We start from the raw sequence: 17573 nt of genomic DNA, 5'->3' as shown, positions 1-17573 counted from the left end.
CCTCAGTGAAATTAGCCCATAGAATGTGGGACATATTAGGGTATGAATGCAACTCATATTACCATTCCAGTTATATTTTTTACCATTTTCATAGATGAATGAAAATTTAAGAGAAACAAACAAGCATAGCAAAAACATTTTCTCTTTAAAAAAAAAAAAAAAAAAAAAAAAAAAAAAAAAGAATTACTCACACAAATGTTTCCTGAAGACTTCTCCATTTGCAATGACTCTCTCAATCCAATGAATTGGAGATGGTGTGATATAGTAAGCTGAATTGAGATTGCATTGTATTTTATTTTTCCTTGCAGGATGTGGTTCTAATGAGTGGACGTGTAGAGAAGGCTCATGTGTGCCTCAACAAGCACGGTGTGATGGTCGTTATGATTGTCCTGATTTATCAGATGAAGATGATTGTACAAGAGGTAATGGACAACATAAATTTGTTAATTGTGTTGCATTGTTGCATGCATTTGTGCTTTTTCCTACGTTGTTTGTGGCCCACAACAGAGTGCCTGCAATAGTCATTTACGACTTTCTTGATTATACTGATTAAGATGGATGTACTCGCCTAATTGTACTCCCCTAATTGTGCTTGCGGGAGTTGAGCTTTGGCTCAACTGCCTCTCGACTGTTAATAAACTAGTTTACAAATTCCTGAGCCTACTGGGCTCTATCATATCTACATTTGAAACTGTGTATGGAGTCAGCCTCCACCACATCACTTTCTAGTGCATTCCATTTATTAATTAACTACTCTGACACTGAAAAAATTCTTTCTAATGTCTGTGGCTCATCTGGGCCACAGAGACGTTAGAGGTCTGTAAATTTTACACTTCTGTTAGATGTAATTACCTAAGTGTAATTACCTAAGTGTAGTTACAGGATGAGAGCTACGCTCGTGGTGTCCCGTCTTCCCAGCACTCTGTCATATAACGCTTTGAAACTACTGACGGTCTTGGCCTCCACCACCTTCTCACCTAACTTGTTCCAACCGTCTACCACTCTGTTTGCGAAAGTGAATTTTCTTATATTTCTTCGGCATCTGTGTTTAGCTAGTTTATATCTATGACCTCTTGTTCTTAAAGTTCCAGGTCTCGGGAAATCTTCCCTGTCGATTTTATCAATTCCTGTTACTATTTTGTATGTAGTGATCATATTACCTTTTTTTCTTCTGTCTTCTAGTTTTGGCATATTTAATGCCTCTAACCTCTCCTTGTGTAAAAGGTGTGGAGTAGACAGACAACCCATCTAGCTCTTTAGATAGTACTTTTTGTAACTTGCACCATCGTACATAGATTGACATAAAAGGCAATTAGATAGTAGAATTTAGTACTATTCACTTTTTAGAGTCTAAAAAAAATAAAGCTAAAAACCAAATTTTCCTAGGCCTAGTATAGCACTTGTATGTACTATATTAGGCCTCAGATAGCATGTAATAGGCCTAGGAAGGTTAGGTTACGTTAAGTTGTTTTTGCAACATAAATACAAAACCTTTTTCTGGTTTGTCCAAATTCAATAGTAACTATTTCTTCTTTCTAATGGTTCATTACGTCATATATGTTTGATGGTTAGGAGGATAGGCTGAGAAAAAAATACTTTCAATAATAAGAATTTTTGCCCTAAATAAAAATAGTTTCATGTAAAATTTAGGTGAGTGTTATGGGAATTTGAATGTATTAAAACTTTACTAACCAAATATTTGTAAACTAAATTCTGAAGTATAAATCTCTAAATTAGATATGGTATGTTGATGTTGCATTTGATGATCACTGCATGTACTACCCCTTGTTTCTGTGTAGCTTGTAGATCTGATGAGTGGACATGCAATGATGGAACTTGTGTACATCAACTAGCAAGGTGTGATAGTCGATTTGACTGTCCTGACTATTCAGATGAAGATGGATGTCCACAGCATGGTATGGCATGTTTACTTTATTGAAGTTGCTTGTTTGAATTTCTAGTGCCATTTCTTTAATGGGTGATATTGATGAAAGAAATGGAAGTATATAGGTAATTGGTTTTGCTGGTGCAAGAAGAATGCACTGAGAATAAAAGTGCATCAGTACACAAGCTAAAATGTGAGAAAGCTGCAGGTGTAGATGAGTTCTGTGTATAAATATTTAAATACACTGGTGCTCTAGGAAGCACTAGTGTCTTAAAAAGGATCATCATTGGTATGGTATCTTTTTTTTTTTTTTTTAATGGTTCTTGTTATCCAACCTGTCAATTTCTTTTGTGACAGCTTCTTTGTTGCTTTCTTTAAAAGTAAGGTCTTCCAACATGATTACGCCTAAATCTTTTTGTAATGATTTTTTTTCAATAGTGTGATTTGACTGCATTTTCTGTAGAGAGAGACTAGAGAGTCTAGTCCCATGAAAATCCTAGTGTTATCTGCAGAGGATGATAGTGCTGTAGTCTGTATCCTTGTATATGTCTGATATGAGTATTGGAAAAAGTACCAGAGCAAGCATGGTTCCTTGGTGGACTGACATTTTCTTGGTGGATGATCTAAAATGTTGCTTTGTTAACTATTACACTCTGGCTTCTGTTCATTAGGAAGTTAAAGATCCATTTCCCTGCCTTGCCAGTAATTCCTTTTATGAGCATTTTGTGTGATAACACCATGATCACATTTGTTGAAGCTTTTGCAAAACTTGTGTGTATTACATTAGCATTTTGCTTGTCTTCTTTGGCATCTAGGGCCATGTCATGGTGCTCAGTCACTTGTGAGAGGCAGGAGCGTCCTGTTCTGAACCCATGTTTCCCAGGGTTAGGTAGATGTTATGATTCTATGTGTTTTGTGATCTTAGCAAAAATGGGTCTACATGGTGAGTGAGGAAGCTGGGACAAAAATGGGCAGACACAGTGAGTGAGGAAGCTGGGACAAAAATGAGTAGACACGGTGAGTGAGGAAGCTGGGACTTAGTGTAAACAAGACACTGAGAATGGTAGGGAATAAGTCTAACTGGAATTAGATTTTAAATTATATAATTTTATTTGACAACTTCTGTGGTTTATAAAATTTAATAATAACAGTAAAGTAGTAGAGTGGTTCTGTGAATGGTTTTCTGGAGTGTGAAGATGCTGGTTCCTTATGATGCTGATTAGTATAAAAGACATGGTGAATAGATGAGTAATTTTGAGAATATTGTAACCTTCTTTTCCTATCCTGCTTGTTCTTCTTTCTCTCTCATGGCAAGTGCCTTCCCACCCTATGTAAGTGGGAAATAGAAAACAGTATTGCATCAGATAAAATGCTTGTAGACTAATCAATGTAGACTAATCAGACTAATTCTGTGCTAAATTTTTTAAATTAATTTTTTCTTTATTGTAAACTTAAAGATTAAGTGCATGTACTAATTAATATCTCTATATAGCTTGTGGTTTTGGTGAGTGGACTTGTAGAGATGGATCGTGTGTTCCACAGCATGCTGTGTGTAATCGTCATTATGACTGCCGTGACTATTCAGATGAAGAAAACTGTCAAACAAGTGGGTTATTAGAATTATAGTACAGGGTCATCTGGAAAAGGATGCATAGATGAATGAATGGTTTAAAGCAAATTAGTTTACTAGCGTTTAATCAACTTTGCATATATTTACAGTATCTAGTATTGCATATATATATATCTAGTATTGCATATTTATATATCTAGTATTGCATATATATATATATATATCTAGTATTGCATATATATCTATCTAGTATTGCATATATATATATATATATATATATATATATATATCTAGTATTGCATGTATTTATTTTGCCTTCCACATATTTATCTAGTACTGGGTATGTAATGTATTTTTGTATTCCATATAGTTATCTTATTGCATGCATATTTCTAGTTTTGCAAGTATGGCACTCATATTATTCCGCATTGCAAGTACTGTATAGTTGTTGCTCTGAGCTTAGCTTTGATATTACCAAGCCTTGTCCTAATACACCAGATCTCTTAGACCCACCCATCAAATATTAGAAGACACGATTAGAATCTGGCTCACTCTACAACATGAAGGCAACAGGCTATTAGAGATACACCCCATAAACTAAGGAAAGTTCACCAGAATTCATAGGTATAGTAAAACAACACAATTAAGCATCCCTAAGTAAGTAATGTAAACTAGTAAGTCTATAGGGTAAATACCCCAAGCGTGATGTGCCTGAACACCACCAGATGGCAGCCCAGGTCACTTGACGCTTTAGCCAGCCTTCTCCCTCGTTCTTCTGGAAGAGGGTCTATAGTTGCCCACGAGTTTTTTTAAGTTTAATTCCAAGCCTCAAGAGTCTGTCGTTGGCTGTGTTTTATTCTTCATCTCTGTGCATGCTCCTACACCACTCCCACATGGGTGCGTTTCTTGATCTGTTCGTGGGCTGGATTTGAGTGTGATTCTGCTGAATTTGCTTAAGTACCTGCTGTGAAACATGGACTTTGTGTCTTATTTGTATCTTTTCTCCGTTGAGTACAATCCTCTAACACTTCCTGGCTATGATATAAGGTCCTACCTTCATCCTGACTTGATTTTTTTTATCCCAGCTTTTTATTTTTTATTTTATCCCAGCCTTTTGATATCTTTGACTTTGAAGAAACCTGTTCCAGTTTTTAAGTCTTTCTTGGGAATCCTTCCTTTGTGACTTCAACATTGCCTTGTTTGCTCCTGCACTGCTCTTTGTCTGCATGTCCAGTTGCCTTTGGCAGTGTTAGGGGTGGACCACAGGGCTTGCTTCCATTGGTGGAGGCAATCTTCTTTACACTTCTGGATGGATCTCTGTCATTTTGCTGTGTTTTCTCAATTGTGACTTTGTTGTTGCAGCCATGGTTCTGTTCCCTGTTAATTTTCACTGCTGCTGCTGTAGCTGCATGGGCATAAACTTCTTTGCAGATTTTTATGGCTGCCAGTTTGCTGTTTTGATTTCTCTCTGGAAGGCCACCTGCTTACTCCCCCTCTTTTTCACTGTCTTATTTTTTCCTCTTCTGAAAGGTGGGAATTTTATGGGCTTTAGTAGTTTGGTGGGTGTGTGTGTCTTCTACTGCTTTGCAAGGTGTTTTGACTGTAGTCAATGACTTTGGTTCTGGTTTAGAGTTGGGTCTTCTGTGATTCTCAAACGCCTTCATAAAGTCCTCCATCGTTTTCATCTTTGGCAACCTGTGTTTTCGCCTACTTTACACCCCATGTCTTGTGGATTGTCTGCTAGCCTGAGATGTGGTTTTTTTTTTAGTTGACTTGCTCTGGCATTTTGGTCAACAGGGGGAGTTCCCAATTGGTGGCTTCTCAGGGCTGGACTGGCTTTGCCTGGTCAGGGCTGTCAGGCCGGCCTCTTTATCTTTGCCTTGGTTGGCCATTACTGGTTCATCTTGAGGCTTCAGCTGGTGCTGGGGTGAAGGGGTGGGGTCGCATTGAGACTTCGTGCGCCTTTTTAGTTGCCTGGCCTTCACCTCTGTGGTGTTCTAGCACATGGTTGGTGGGGAGGGGAGCATTTTCCTCACTTTTCCAACGAGTGCCTTTTTGCTACTGGAAGAGCTGTATGTTGCATTCGTCATTTTCCCTGATGTGGATTTGATGTCATTTTTTTCCTCTTAAGTGTTTTCTCGGGTTTAATTCCATGGCACCTTCTATATTCATTTAGAAGAAGGTCATGTCTATCCTTGTTTGGGACTTTGTCCTCAGCTCTTGCTATGCCAGTCAGCATCTGTGGCCTCCTCACCTGTGTTGACAGTCTGTCTTTGTGCAGGAGTTTGCAGCTGTCTCGCAGGCATTGCAGCGTGTTTGTTTCCCTCTGGGATTTGCTATTTGCCTTTTGGAATGCACCCTTTGTTCCGGTGCTCCTCAAAAGGCTGATTTGGCTTATTTCTTTTGTAGTGCTGGCCTTTGAGCCTTGCCTATAGTTTCTTGGCTTGTTGATGCTCAGTCCTATTATCTTTCAGAGCTTGTTGACTGTTCTCATGGTTGGGAGAGTTTGAAGTGAATAATTTCTTTGGAATGAATAATTTTGTAGAGTTGTTTTGGTTGTTTCAGTGCTTTTTCTATGAACCTTGGAATTGTCCATATGCTACACTGACTTTCTGGATGCTTTCCCAGTGTGGGTGATTATAAAGATCCCTTTTAGGGCCTGTGCAGGAATTACCCTAAAAAAAAAAAATGATCCCTAGCTCCTTGCACTTTTGAGTATCGAGCCAGGTACTGGCTCTGGTTCCTGGTAGGCCGAACAGGACTCCTAAGACTGGTGTGACCCAGTAGTGGAAAGCCATCTCGGTGAGATAGCTTCAGGGAGTCACCAGAGCTCTTCCAGAAAGAGGTACAGTATTCTGGGCCTGAGCCAGATTCTGGGCCTGATTCCCAATAGGAGACAAAAGGATCTCAAAAGCCCGGTGTGTTGGGCTAAGACTTGTTGGAAAGAGATAAGCTCAGAGAGCCAATCGAAGCCCACCAGAAAAGGTGAATCGAAGCCCACCAGAAAAGGTGGCTAATTTTCTATGCATACTGTGCACCCGCTCAAACAGATAGTCATTCCAAACCCCTTCGGCTGCAATTAATTACTATAGCATTTGAAATTACTTTATTTTGCTCCTTTTTCAAATACTCATTTATTTCTGTTTTTAATATTGCAAATAATAGAACACGCTTTTTTCACCAGTTTATACCAAAGTTACTTGTTAAAGTGCTTTTAAATATTTGACTGAAGCTTTTGGTTCTGACTTCTAATCAAGTAAACACACTGGTTTGCTCCGCTGAAAGATTTCAATTGATTTCTGCTGCAATTAAATACTTTTAACATTAGGTTTTATGGTGCATTGATTTATGTTCAAGTGGGAGTCCAATAGATTACTGTATATTGTCTAGTAGTGCATTTATGGTATGTCTAATTCTGCATGCATTTATGGTACAGTATATCTAATTCTGCATGCATTTATGGTACAGTATATCTAATTCTGCATGCATTTATGGTACAGTATATCTAATTCTGCATGCATTTATGGTACAGTACATCTGATTCTGCATGCATTTATTATTAAATTAATTGCTTTACTAATGCATGATCTCTTCATTATATGTAGCTTGTAGGCAAGGGGAATGGACTTGTTTAGATGGGACCTGTCTTCCAATTGAAGTTCGATGTGATGGATATCCTCAATGTTACGATCACTCTGATGAAAAAGATTGCCTAACATGTAAGCTCTTCAAATGATACAATAATTTTTCATAATATTACTATATAAGTTAAATCTTAATTTCCTCTTAATGCTCATTTTGTCATGTGTCTTGAATGGTGTACATTCATGAACTACAGTATGTGTGTAAACCATAAAGAAATTTACCCGTGATGGATAATGTGGAAAGAGTTAACCACAAAGCCGGTCGAGCCAGGCGGCCGAGCGGACTGCACGCTGGACTTGTGATCCTGTGGTCCCGGGTTCAATCCTGGGCGCCGGCGAGAAACAATGGGCAGAGTTTTTTTCACGCTATGCCCCTGTTACCTAGCAGTAAAATAGGCACCTGGGTGTTAGTCAGCTGTTACGGGCTGCTTCCTGGGGGTGGAGGCCTGGTTGAGGACCGGGCCGCGGGGACACTAAAGCCCCGAAATCATCTCAAGATAACCTCAAGATAACCAAAGAAAAAATGTTCAATAACTACAATTGACTTGAGCACTTTCACGTTTATTAACACATTATCAAGAGTGATAATGTGCTGATGAACTACAGTATTTGTATTTTCCTTATTTTGATGAAAAAATTCAACATTTCTGAGGGAAGACCCGTCAGCTCCTTGAGGCTATTGGACTGATATTAGCTAATACTAGTACTGTACTTCAGTCTTATGGAGTTGTCATGCCTACCAGGGGACCACTAGCCAGAACTTGGTCCTCTCAGAGAGGCGAAGGAAGCAATGGCCTATGAAACTCTTATGTATAAAAGTATTCATGTCTGTCATCTACCAGGGTTCAGCACCCAGAAAGGTAGGCACTTCGAAACAGACTGAACAGAGGCTAGAAACTCCTCCAAAGAAAAACAAGCTATCAAGCAACACGTCATCACACTGCACAGCGCCAACATGTCATCACAACCCCCCTCCCCTTTCTACCCCTGGGAGGGGGAGAGGGGTCCTGGCCCACCAAGCCAGCCGCCGGAAAGTCAGTTTGTCAGCTGAAGCTATACTGGGTGGACACCTGCTCTGGCCTCGTATTATGTAAATAATGCACACACACTCACCAAGGTGTGTAATTACCTAAGTGTAGTTACAGGATGAGAGCTACGCTCGTGGTGTCCCGTCTACCCAGCACTCTTTGTCATATAAAGTTTGAAACTGCTGATGGTTTTGGCCTCCACCACCTTCTCACTTAACTTGTTCCAACCATCTACCACTCTGTTTGCGAAAGTGAATTTTCTTATTTCTTTGGCATCTTTGTTTAGTTAGTTTAAATCTATGATCTCTTGTTCTTGAAGTTTCAGGTCTCAGGAAATCTTCCCTATCAATTTTATCAATTCCTGTTACTATTTTGTATATAGTGATCATATCACCCCTTTTTCTTGTCTAATAGTTTTGGCATATTTAGGTAGAAAATAATAATAATAATAATAACAAAAAAAAAATGCCTCTAACCTCTCCTCATAGCTCCTGCCCTTCAGTTCTGGAAGCTACTTAGTAGCATGTCTTTGCACTTTTTCCAGTTTGTTGATGTGCTTAAGATATGGGCACCACACAACTACTGCATATTCTAGCTTTGGCCTAACAAAAGTTGTGAACAATTTCTTTAGTATTTCACCATCCATGTATTTAAAAGCAATTCTGAAGTTAGAAAGCGTAGCATAGGCTCCTCGCACAACGTTCTTTATGTGGTCCTCAGGTGATAGTTTTTTACCTAGAATCACCCCAAGATCTCTTTCTTTATCAGAATTCTCTAAAGATTTCTCACATAATTTATAGGTTGTGTGGGGTCTATGTTCTCCTATTCCACATTCCGTAACATGGCATTTATTCACATTAAATTCCATTTGCCAAGTGGTGCTTCATATGCTTATTTTGTCCATGTCTTCTTGAAGGGCATTACAATCATCTAAGTTTCCTATCCTTCGTATTATCTTCGCATCATCGGCAAACATATTCATATAATAATGTATTCCATCTAGTAGATCATTTATGTAGACAATGAACATCACTGGTGCAAGAACTGAACCTTCTGGTACTCCACTTCTGACATTTCTCCAGTCCGATACATTGCCTATGATTACTACCTTCATCTTTCTATCAGTCAGAAAATTGGAGTTGGTATTTGGCTGATTATTGGGCGTAGTGGGTTACCTGGTTTGTGTCTTAACATTGCCTTAGGCAATTAGCGACATCCTTAGTGATGACACCAAATTTCAACGAATCACATGGAACCCTGTGGAAGACCTTAAACACAAAGTGAATAAAACTATTACTGCAATCAACGCAAAGAAAGGCAGTGTTCGTTTCACTAAACTCGAAGGCGACTATGGCTTAGAATATGCCTATGGAATGTTAAGACACACAAACCAGGTAACCCACTATGCCCAATAATCAACCAAATGCCAGCTCCAACCTATCACCTAGCAAAAAGACTTAATGAACTCCTAACTCCTTACACTTGAAGCAAATATAGTCTACAATCATCAGCAGATTTCCTAGAATTAATAAAAATTACACAGCCTGATGGAATCATTGCTTCCCTGGACGTTGAATCCCAATTTACCAACATCCCAGTCGACACAACCGTAGAAATGATACTGGACAGAATATACAGAGATGAGAGCACCCCAAATTAGACATACCTGAGCCACACTTGAAGAATCTTCTCGAGGCATGTACAAAGGAAGCCCCTTTCATCAGTCCACAAGGGGACATGTATCTACGAATAGACAGAGTAGCAATGGGCTTTCCCTTAGGAGTGTCATTTGCTAATTATTACATGGGAACTATCGAAGATTGTCTTCAGTAGTAGACCAAAACCAACTGTATACTGTCATTATGTAGATGACATATTTGTCATAGTAAAAGACTCAGAAGAACTAATTGATCTAAAAAGCCATCTAGAGAGAGTGTCAGTACTCCGATTTACACATGAAAGTAGTGAAAATAACAGTTTGCCATTCTTGGATGTACTGATAACAAAAACAGGAACCTCTTTAAGCACAAACGTATATACTAAAACCTACCAACATAGGATTATGCCTGAACGGTAAAAGTGAGTGCCCCCAAAGATACAAAGCCAGTGTTCTCAATGCTTATATTCGTTGAGCGCTTACCCATTGCTCCGAATGGAGCAACGTGAGTAGAGAGTTTGAAAGAATAACTCGGGTATTGGTGAACAATGGATATAGCAACATGGAAATAAATGCTTTTATAAGAAGACACTTGGACCAATGGTACAATCCTGAACCTTGAACAGAAACCACAATACCTCCAATTAAATTATATTACAAATCAACCATGCACACTGAACATAAAAAAGAAGAAAGAGTAATGAAAGAAATAATCCATAAAGGAGTAAAAAGCATTACTCCTAACCAAAATATAGACCTGATCATATTCTACAAAACAAAGAAGACTACCGACCTCCTTATCAAAAACAGCTTGAAGCCGATGGAGAACCCTTTACAGCAGTCAAACGCTGTATACACGTACACCTGCCACCATGAAGGATGTAACCTTCAATCCAAGTACATAGGTATGACGTCGACCAAGCTGATGAAGCATTTGACCTGTCATCTTCAATCTGGTGCCCCCAGAAATCACATGAGATAAGCCCATGACATCACCCTTAACAAGAGAAATGTTGAATAAAAACACTTGTATAATGGACAAAACCCAAGATGTAAGAAGATTACAAATTCTTATAGCAATCCACATAAAAGTAGAACAACCTTCCATAAATACTCAAATTACGGAACTACCCTGGAAACACAAACCGAAACTGTCTCTATTTTCTGGTTGTTACAACTTGTAATAAAGTTGTTACATCTTGGCTTAACGTGTTTATGACGTATTAGAACGTTGTTACAACTTGCTATATTGGTTGTTATAACTGGTTAGGAGGTATTAAAACTTGTTCGAACGTTGTACAAACGTCGTATTATCGGTGTGTGTTTGGCGGGTATTCACTCCACCCACCATGAGAGTAAGAAAAAGACCAAAACGTCAAGATGCCAACATAGAAGACACTCCTCGACAAACAGCTCCCACTACGCTTGATTAATCTTTATATGTACCCTATTTAACCGTCTGATCCTTAGCTTCTTTTCTCCTTCATGTCTACCCAATGTTATACCTTTTGTTTACACCTGACCCCATTGTTCGATCCCTTTGTATTCACCTGACCCACTTTTAGTATAAATTATAATGTTCGGTACTGTAACATCACTTGAGAATGAACCATGTAGATTCGAAACGTCGTGCGATTTTACAATAAGTGTAATACATTCTTCAGTTATTCAATTCTTTTTTTCACCTTGAAAACGAACATGACTTTGGTGAACTCCTCTTCCATCTGAACTCTGATGCAAGAGCACTAGTAAGAGGGATAGAAGCCCTAAATCAGAAAATAATTAATACGGAATATGCTGTCATATTCAATGAGTCATGCATAAAAGAAAACCTGCTGCCAGTATACACCAATATGTATATAATATATATATATATATATATATATATATATATATATATATATATATATATATATATATATATATATATATATATATATATATATATAATAAAAAAATAAATAAAAAAAATATATGTAGCTCTGGCCGAAGTACTCAATTCCCCCTTCAGAGCAGAAGAGATTGCTAAAATAGAGGGAATACAGAGAACATGTACGGCACGCATAGACACAATAAAGCATCTAAATTATTGGGATCGTCTCAAAGCCCTCCTAATGTACTCACTAGAAAGAAGATGAGAGGGATATCAAATAATATACACATGGAAGATACTGGAGGGCAAGTACCAAATCTGCACAGTAAAATAACAATGTACTGGAGTGAACGATATGGAAGAAAATGCAGAATAGAACCAGTGAAGAGCAGAGGTGCCATAGGCACAATCAGAAAACACTGTATCACTCTGAAGATATCAGAGGTCCCCTGTTGTTCAACACCCTCCCAGCGAGCATAAGAAATATTGCCGGAACAACTGTTGACAGCTTCAAGAGGAAACGAGATTGTTTCTTCCAAGTAGTGCCATACCAACCGGGTTGTAGTGGATATGTGGGCCTGCGGGCTGCTCCAAGCAACAGCCTAGTGGACTAAACTCTCACAAGTCAAGCCTGGCCTTGGGCCGGGCTTGGGGAGTAGAAGAACTCCCAGAACCCCATCAACCAGGTATCGGGTATCAAATGTGAACAAGCTTGAATAAAAACATTCAAGCTTGTTTGCATTTGTGCTGCTCATGTAGCCCCCACAAAGTGAGGTGATTCAATTAAATATCTATGCCCAAGCTTACCACCAAGTGCTGTCGGGTCGTTGGGGATATAGCCTCTGCTACCAATGACTTTTGTACAGTCATGGTGGTCGAGTGGTTAAAGTACCAGGTACGCCAAGGTGCATAGTGCTTCTGGCTTTCTAGGTTTAAATCCTTCTTGGGTGTGGAGTTTTCAGTTGCATATTGGCTTGAGGACCATTCAAGCTCAATATATGTATGTATGTACTGTATGTATGTGTATGTGTATGTATATGTATATTATAAATAATAATACATGCCATTTTTTGAATAGCTTGTAGGTCCAACGAATGGACGTGCAGGGATGGGTCATGCGTACAGCAGCAAGTCCGTTGTGATGGGGTTTTTGACTGTCCGGACCGAACTGATGAGGAGGACTGTGTAGGAAGTAAGGCTACATTTAAAGAAAATCAATTGGTTTATATGGCTGTTATGGTACTGATTTTGTTTTTTCTGCTGTGATTGCTGCACTGAATCCTTCTGGGCTGATGAAGTAACCAGAAAAAGTTTATTATACTGAAAAAATAATCATGCTGCATGTAAATTATTATTTGCATATCTAAAAGTCAAGGTATAGATTAGTGTTATGTTTTATATTATTGACTGTGGATTAGTGACGGGGCTATGGTCTTTTATCCCTCTTTGCTAATAATATTAATAATAATAACAAAAAATAACAGTAACCATAATAATAATAATAATAATACTATACAAAAATAATACTAGTTTTGTGCTGTGGCAGAATTATAGTAAAAGAGTTTGAAATAAGTGTGTGAAGCTGTCCAAAATAGTACACTAGTGTACCAGCTGAGCTATGATGGATATGCGGGTCTGCGGACCGCTCCAAGCAACAGCCCATTGGACCAAATTGTCACAAGTCTGGCCATGGGCCAGGGTTGGGGAGTAAAAGATCTCCCAGAATTTATACCAGAATCTCCAGGTATACTCCTGTGTAAAGAAAACTTAATGTTAAAATGTCTGAAAGCCCCCCAAAAACTATTTAAATTGTTATTATATAAAACAAAAACAAATTTTCCCATATTTATTTAAATTTAATACAGCTGGTTATTTTCCTGTCATTAGTATGCAGTGTGAGGGCCACAGGAAGACCTCACTTAATTTCAACCATTGCTTTTCCTCTGAGTCTATGGCATGTTACTCAAACTTTTAATTATAATTTTGAGTTATAATTTTCTTATTATTTCAAGAAAGATCATTGCTTAGTATGCAGACGATGAGTCACAATAACGTGGCTGAAGATATGAAGACTAAATCACACACCACAAGTGAGGAGACGACGACATTTCGGTCCGTCCAGGACCATTATCAAGTCGAGTGTGACAGTCGACTTGATAATGATCCAGGACGGACCAAAAGGTTGTCATCTCCTCATCTTCTGGTGTGTGGTTTAATCTTCATCATTGTTTAGTAATTTAGTGCTTTACTGTAGTGAAACAGAAAGAAGCATTTCTTTACATTCAACGGTTTGTAATTACTATTCATATAATAGCAATATATATAATACAAGAAAATTAATTTTGACTTACAATTCATAATAATTCTTGTGTAATAAGGAGTGTAACTGTGTTGGAGAGTGCATAAAAGCTCAATAAACCTCATGCAAGCGTTGGCATCAAAATTAATTTTTGAGGACAGCTTTGTTTAATGCACCAGTCTAAGGGTGACAGGAAAATGTTTTGGATATTTTTCACATTCTCATCCTATACAGTAGCTTTCTATCCTTTCTAATTGAGAAAATATTTTAAATACCTATTATTTTATTGTGCACATAGTGGTAGATGTGTACAAAATAGTCATAGCTAAAGGCTTATTGAAAATGTCTATAATAATAGTATAAGTCTTTATTACATATGTCATCTGATTATCTATCTTCACTTTTATCAATTTACTCAAATCTGTTTTGAGACCCTTAGACACTTTGGCTTACTGATATACATAACCCATTATCAGACTATTCAATCTGTTATAAGTACAGGAAAGATTGAAAGATAAATATTTTAAATGGATAATATATTTTAAAAAGTAATACGTCTTTGTATTGTTAAAAAATTTTCACGTTCTAGTATGTTATCGGTAAATATATGGGGCATAAACTTATTGAAGCAGACATACGAGTCATAAATACTCGCGCTCCGCCTATGTAAAACAGAAACAAGAAACGGGTAACACTTAGTTGGCCAGCCATAGGCTTAGAGCCTGCACAGGAATATCCCTGAAAACAACAAAACAAAAAAATCAGTAAATGTATTATGAATTGTATAGTATTATATTTAACATGAAGGTCGGGTGATATGTGTGGTGTTAATTGAAAGTAATACATAGTTGGGGAATAGTGGATTAGACATAGATTGTAGACTTCTAGATGCATTTTGAAGTTTAGCATTCTGTAATCTTTGACTTTTCTGAATAATGATATTCAGGTAATTTAAGTATGGTATGGCATGAAACAAAAATGCATTGTGTTACTAAGGACATCTTAAATCAAGATTTTGTTGGGTTCACAAATTTTTGAAGAGCAACTCAAATGGGCATTCAGAGTTGGTAATTTAAGGAGCAGTGATTTCTTGTTTGTGTTTGTAATGAAAGAATGGTAAATCTGACAAAACTTTTGTGTCCTGAGCTACACTAGGGCTTTGTGGTTTGGTTCCCTCACTAGCTTCCATGAGCCTTGGCATTATTATTATTATACGTTCTTGTCAAACTCGTCAAAAGTGTACCCTCCTCCCCCCCCCCTCGCTCGAGACTTGTAATTATAAAAAAAAAATGGTCTTATGGGTGAAAGATTGTAAACAGAATTTTGCAACATGTACGTGATGTCACGGTGTGCACTACCTCCCTGGAGCCACACACCTGGAATGCTTAGTTGCCCCCCGGGCATTCATAGCGAGTGCCTGTGTTGTGCGTCTCGCTCTTGAACCTTGTGTTTTACAGTAGTTGACAGTGGTATTTGTGGTATCACATTTTCCTAATGGTGCCCACAAAAGAAATAAACAAAGAAACCATTGCTCAAATCATTGTTTTAAAGAAAACAGGCCACCAAAGTAAGGAAATAAGTTAATTGTTGGGTGTCGCCAAGTCAACATGAGGAAGTACAGTATAATGCATGGTTCCGCGGAGAAAATGGTGGCGATAGGCCATCACAGAAACATTGGTCTGGTTGTCCCAGGAAGATGTCTTCAAGGTCTGTGAACATTCTAAAACATTGTTGACCAAACCACACACTAGAAATTGAAGAGATGAGAACGTTTTGGTCCGTCCTGTACCATTATCAAGTAAATTGTGATGAGACAAGGGAGGCAAGGGCATTAAGCAGGCGAGAGAGAGGTGAGGAGATGGAAATCTTAGAGGAAGATAAGAGCAAGGCAAAAGGTACAGAAGGTAAGGTGTAATAAAGGGTGTAATAATAGGATTAAGAAAGGGATCATAAGAGAAAACAAGAGAAAGAAAAAGAAAGATAAAAGGAAGGGCAGGCTTTTGTTAGGTCATGTTTATTAGAATTTTTAGTACATTTGAGTACAGTATATACTGTGAAAGGGAAGAGTCAACAGCAACAAAGCCAGGAGTTGGGTTCATGTTGGGTATGTTGTGTACAAGAGCCGATTCAAAAAGATGGTGTCTGTGAAGAGTAGAGGCAGGAAAGATTATTTTAGAGGAAGACCAATCAGTAGGATGATTAGAATCCCTAACTTGACAGAAGAGAGCATTGTTTGTGTCTGCAGATTTAACACTTCTTCTGTGTTCCTTAAGTTTGTCATTTAGTGTACGGCCAGTTTCACCAAAGTATTGGACAGGACAAGATAAACAGGAAATAGAGTAGACACCAGCAGCATTAGAAGCAGGAGGAGCAGTGTGAACTAGATTGTTATGAAGAGTGTTAGTTTGTCGAAAGCGAGCTTTATGTCAAGAGGACGAAAGGTATTGATAAGAGTTTTGAGTTCAGATATGAAGGGAAGGCAGAGCACAGTGCTATTAGTGTTGGAAGCAGGTCTAGGATGAAAGAAATTTTGTTTAGCTTGAGAATAGGCACAGTTGATAAAATGTACAGGGTAATCAAGGCAAGAGAGAGATTTGTAGATAAAGGAAATTTCAGATTCCAGAAACTGAGGGTTGCTGATGAGTAGAGCCCGGAGGAAGAGAGAGAGAGGGAGAGAGGGAGAGAGAAAGACGAGGACACTTTTCTTAACAGGAGGAGGATAGTAGGGATAATACCTATGGTCCTCTTGACATAAAGCTCGCTTTTCGACAAACATAACACTGAAGTGAGACATCACAGTGTCATTAAAAAGGTTAACACAACGGCTTGATTTAACAATCTACAGTTAAAGGTTAACGTCAACGGTTTACAATCTACAGCTTGATTTGGGGTGACACTTTTCAGGAAAACTTTACAATTCTTCCCATACTGCACACATTTTCTTAATAAATGAGGAAGGAACATCCTCTACTATACATCAACAACCCTCATACCATTTTCATGTTTACAAATGATCTCTAGTTTTCCTCTGTGGTCATCCTCACATGTGTTTTCTTAGGTTGAACCTTACCACTGACTTTCTTGGGGTCCATGATGTGATACATAATAAACATGCATCACAACAGTACCTTCCAACTCAAATTTCACCAACTATTGCAACATCAAAGCAAGATTGAATGTACAGGTTGCTGGCTTCTTGCTTGATTTCTCCAGATACACGTTCAAACAGTTCAGCACTGTAACATCCACTAGGTGATTTCCCCTCCCCCCCTCCACTTTTCAGATTTTTGCACACATTTGATGGCACAACCATCATGTCATATTTATCTACTAAGCGTATATTTACCTTGTAGTCTATTACACAATCAGGTTGATACATTTTCCACAGTGTTGCAAAGTTCATTTTTCCACTGTCCACCAATATGCCAGTGTAAATAGTTGTCAAAATATTCAACTCACATCTGTCCTTCACTTGCTGCCACCTATAGCTTGCCATGTCTCTTAATTTCATTTCTTTCTAGAGCTGTAGTTTTGGTTTTGCTTGTCAATTTTTTTTTTTTTTTGGGGGGGGGTTATTTCCTCTGTTTTAGGTAGATATTTGATCCCCATTCTCTTCT

General features: G+C 38.2%; 1 protein-coding gene across 29 annotated transcripts in view; it reads left to right on the top strand.

Annotated features, from left to right (window-relative positions):
• LOC138349700 (low-density lipoprotein receptor-related protein 2-like) overlaps positions 1 to 17573 on the top strand; it is a 381514-nt gene that overhangs the window by 324035 nt on the left and 39906 nt on the right. For 24 of the 29 annotated variants that reach the window (XM_069310661.1, XM_069310640.1, XM_069310638.1 and 21 more), the window contains 5 exons: positions 309 to 422; positions 1800 to 1916; positions 3378 to 3491; positions 7061 to 7174; positions 12736 to 12849. In XM_069310661.1, coding sequence (XP_069166762.1) covers positions 309 to 422; positions 1800 to 1916; positions 3378 to 3491; positions 7061 to 7174; positions 12736 to 12849 — 573 coding nt within the window. The remainder of the gene's footprint in view (positions 1 to 308; positions 423 to 1799; positions 1917 to 3377; positions 3492 to 7060; positions 7175 to 12735; positions 12850 to 17573) is intronic. The other 5 variants (XM_069310648.1, XM_069310643.1, XM_069310656.1 and 2 more) reach the window with 3 other exon arrangements.

The sequence above is a fragment of the Procambarus clarkii genome, chromosome 67 (genome assembly GCF_040958095.1).
Source record: "Procambarus clarkii isolate CNS0578487 chromosome 67, FALCON_Pclarkii_2.0, whole genome shotgun sequence".
In the NCBI taxonomy this organism is placed as follows: domain Eukaryota; kingdom Metazoa; phylum Arthropoda; class Malacostraca; order Decapoda; family Cambaridae; genus Procambarus; species Procambarus clarkii.
This window is presented reverse-complemented; position numbering and strand designations above follow the sequence as displayed.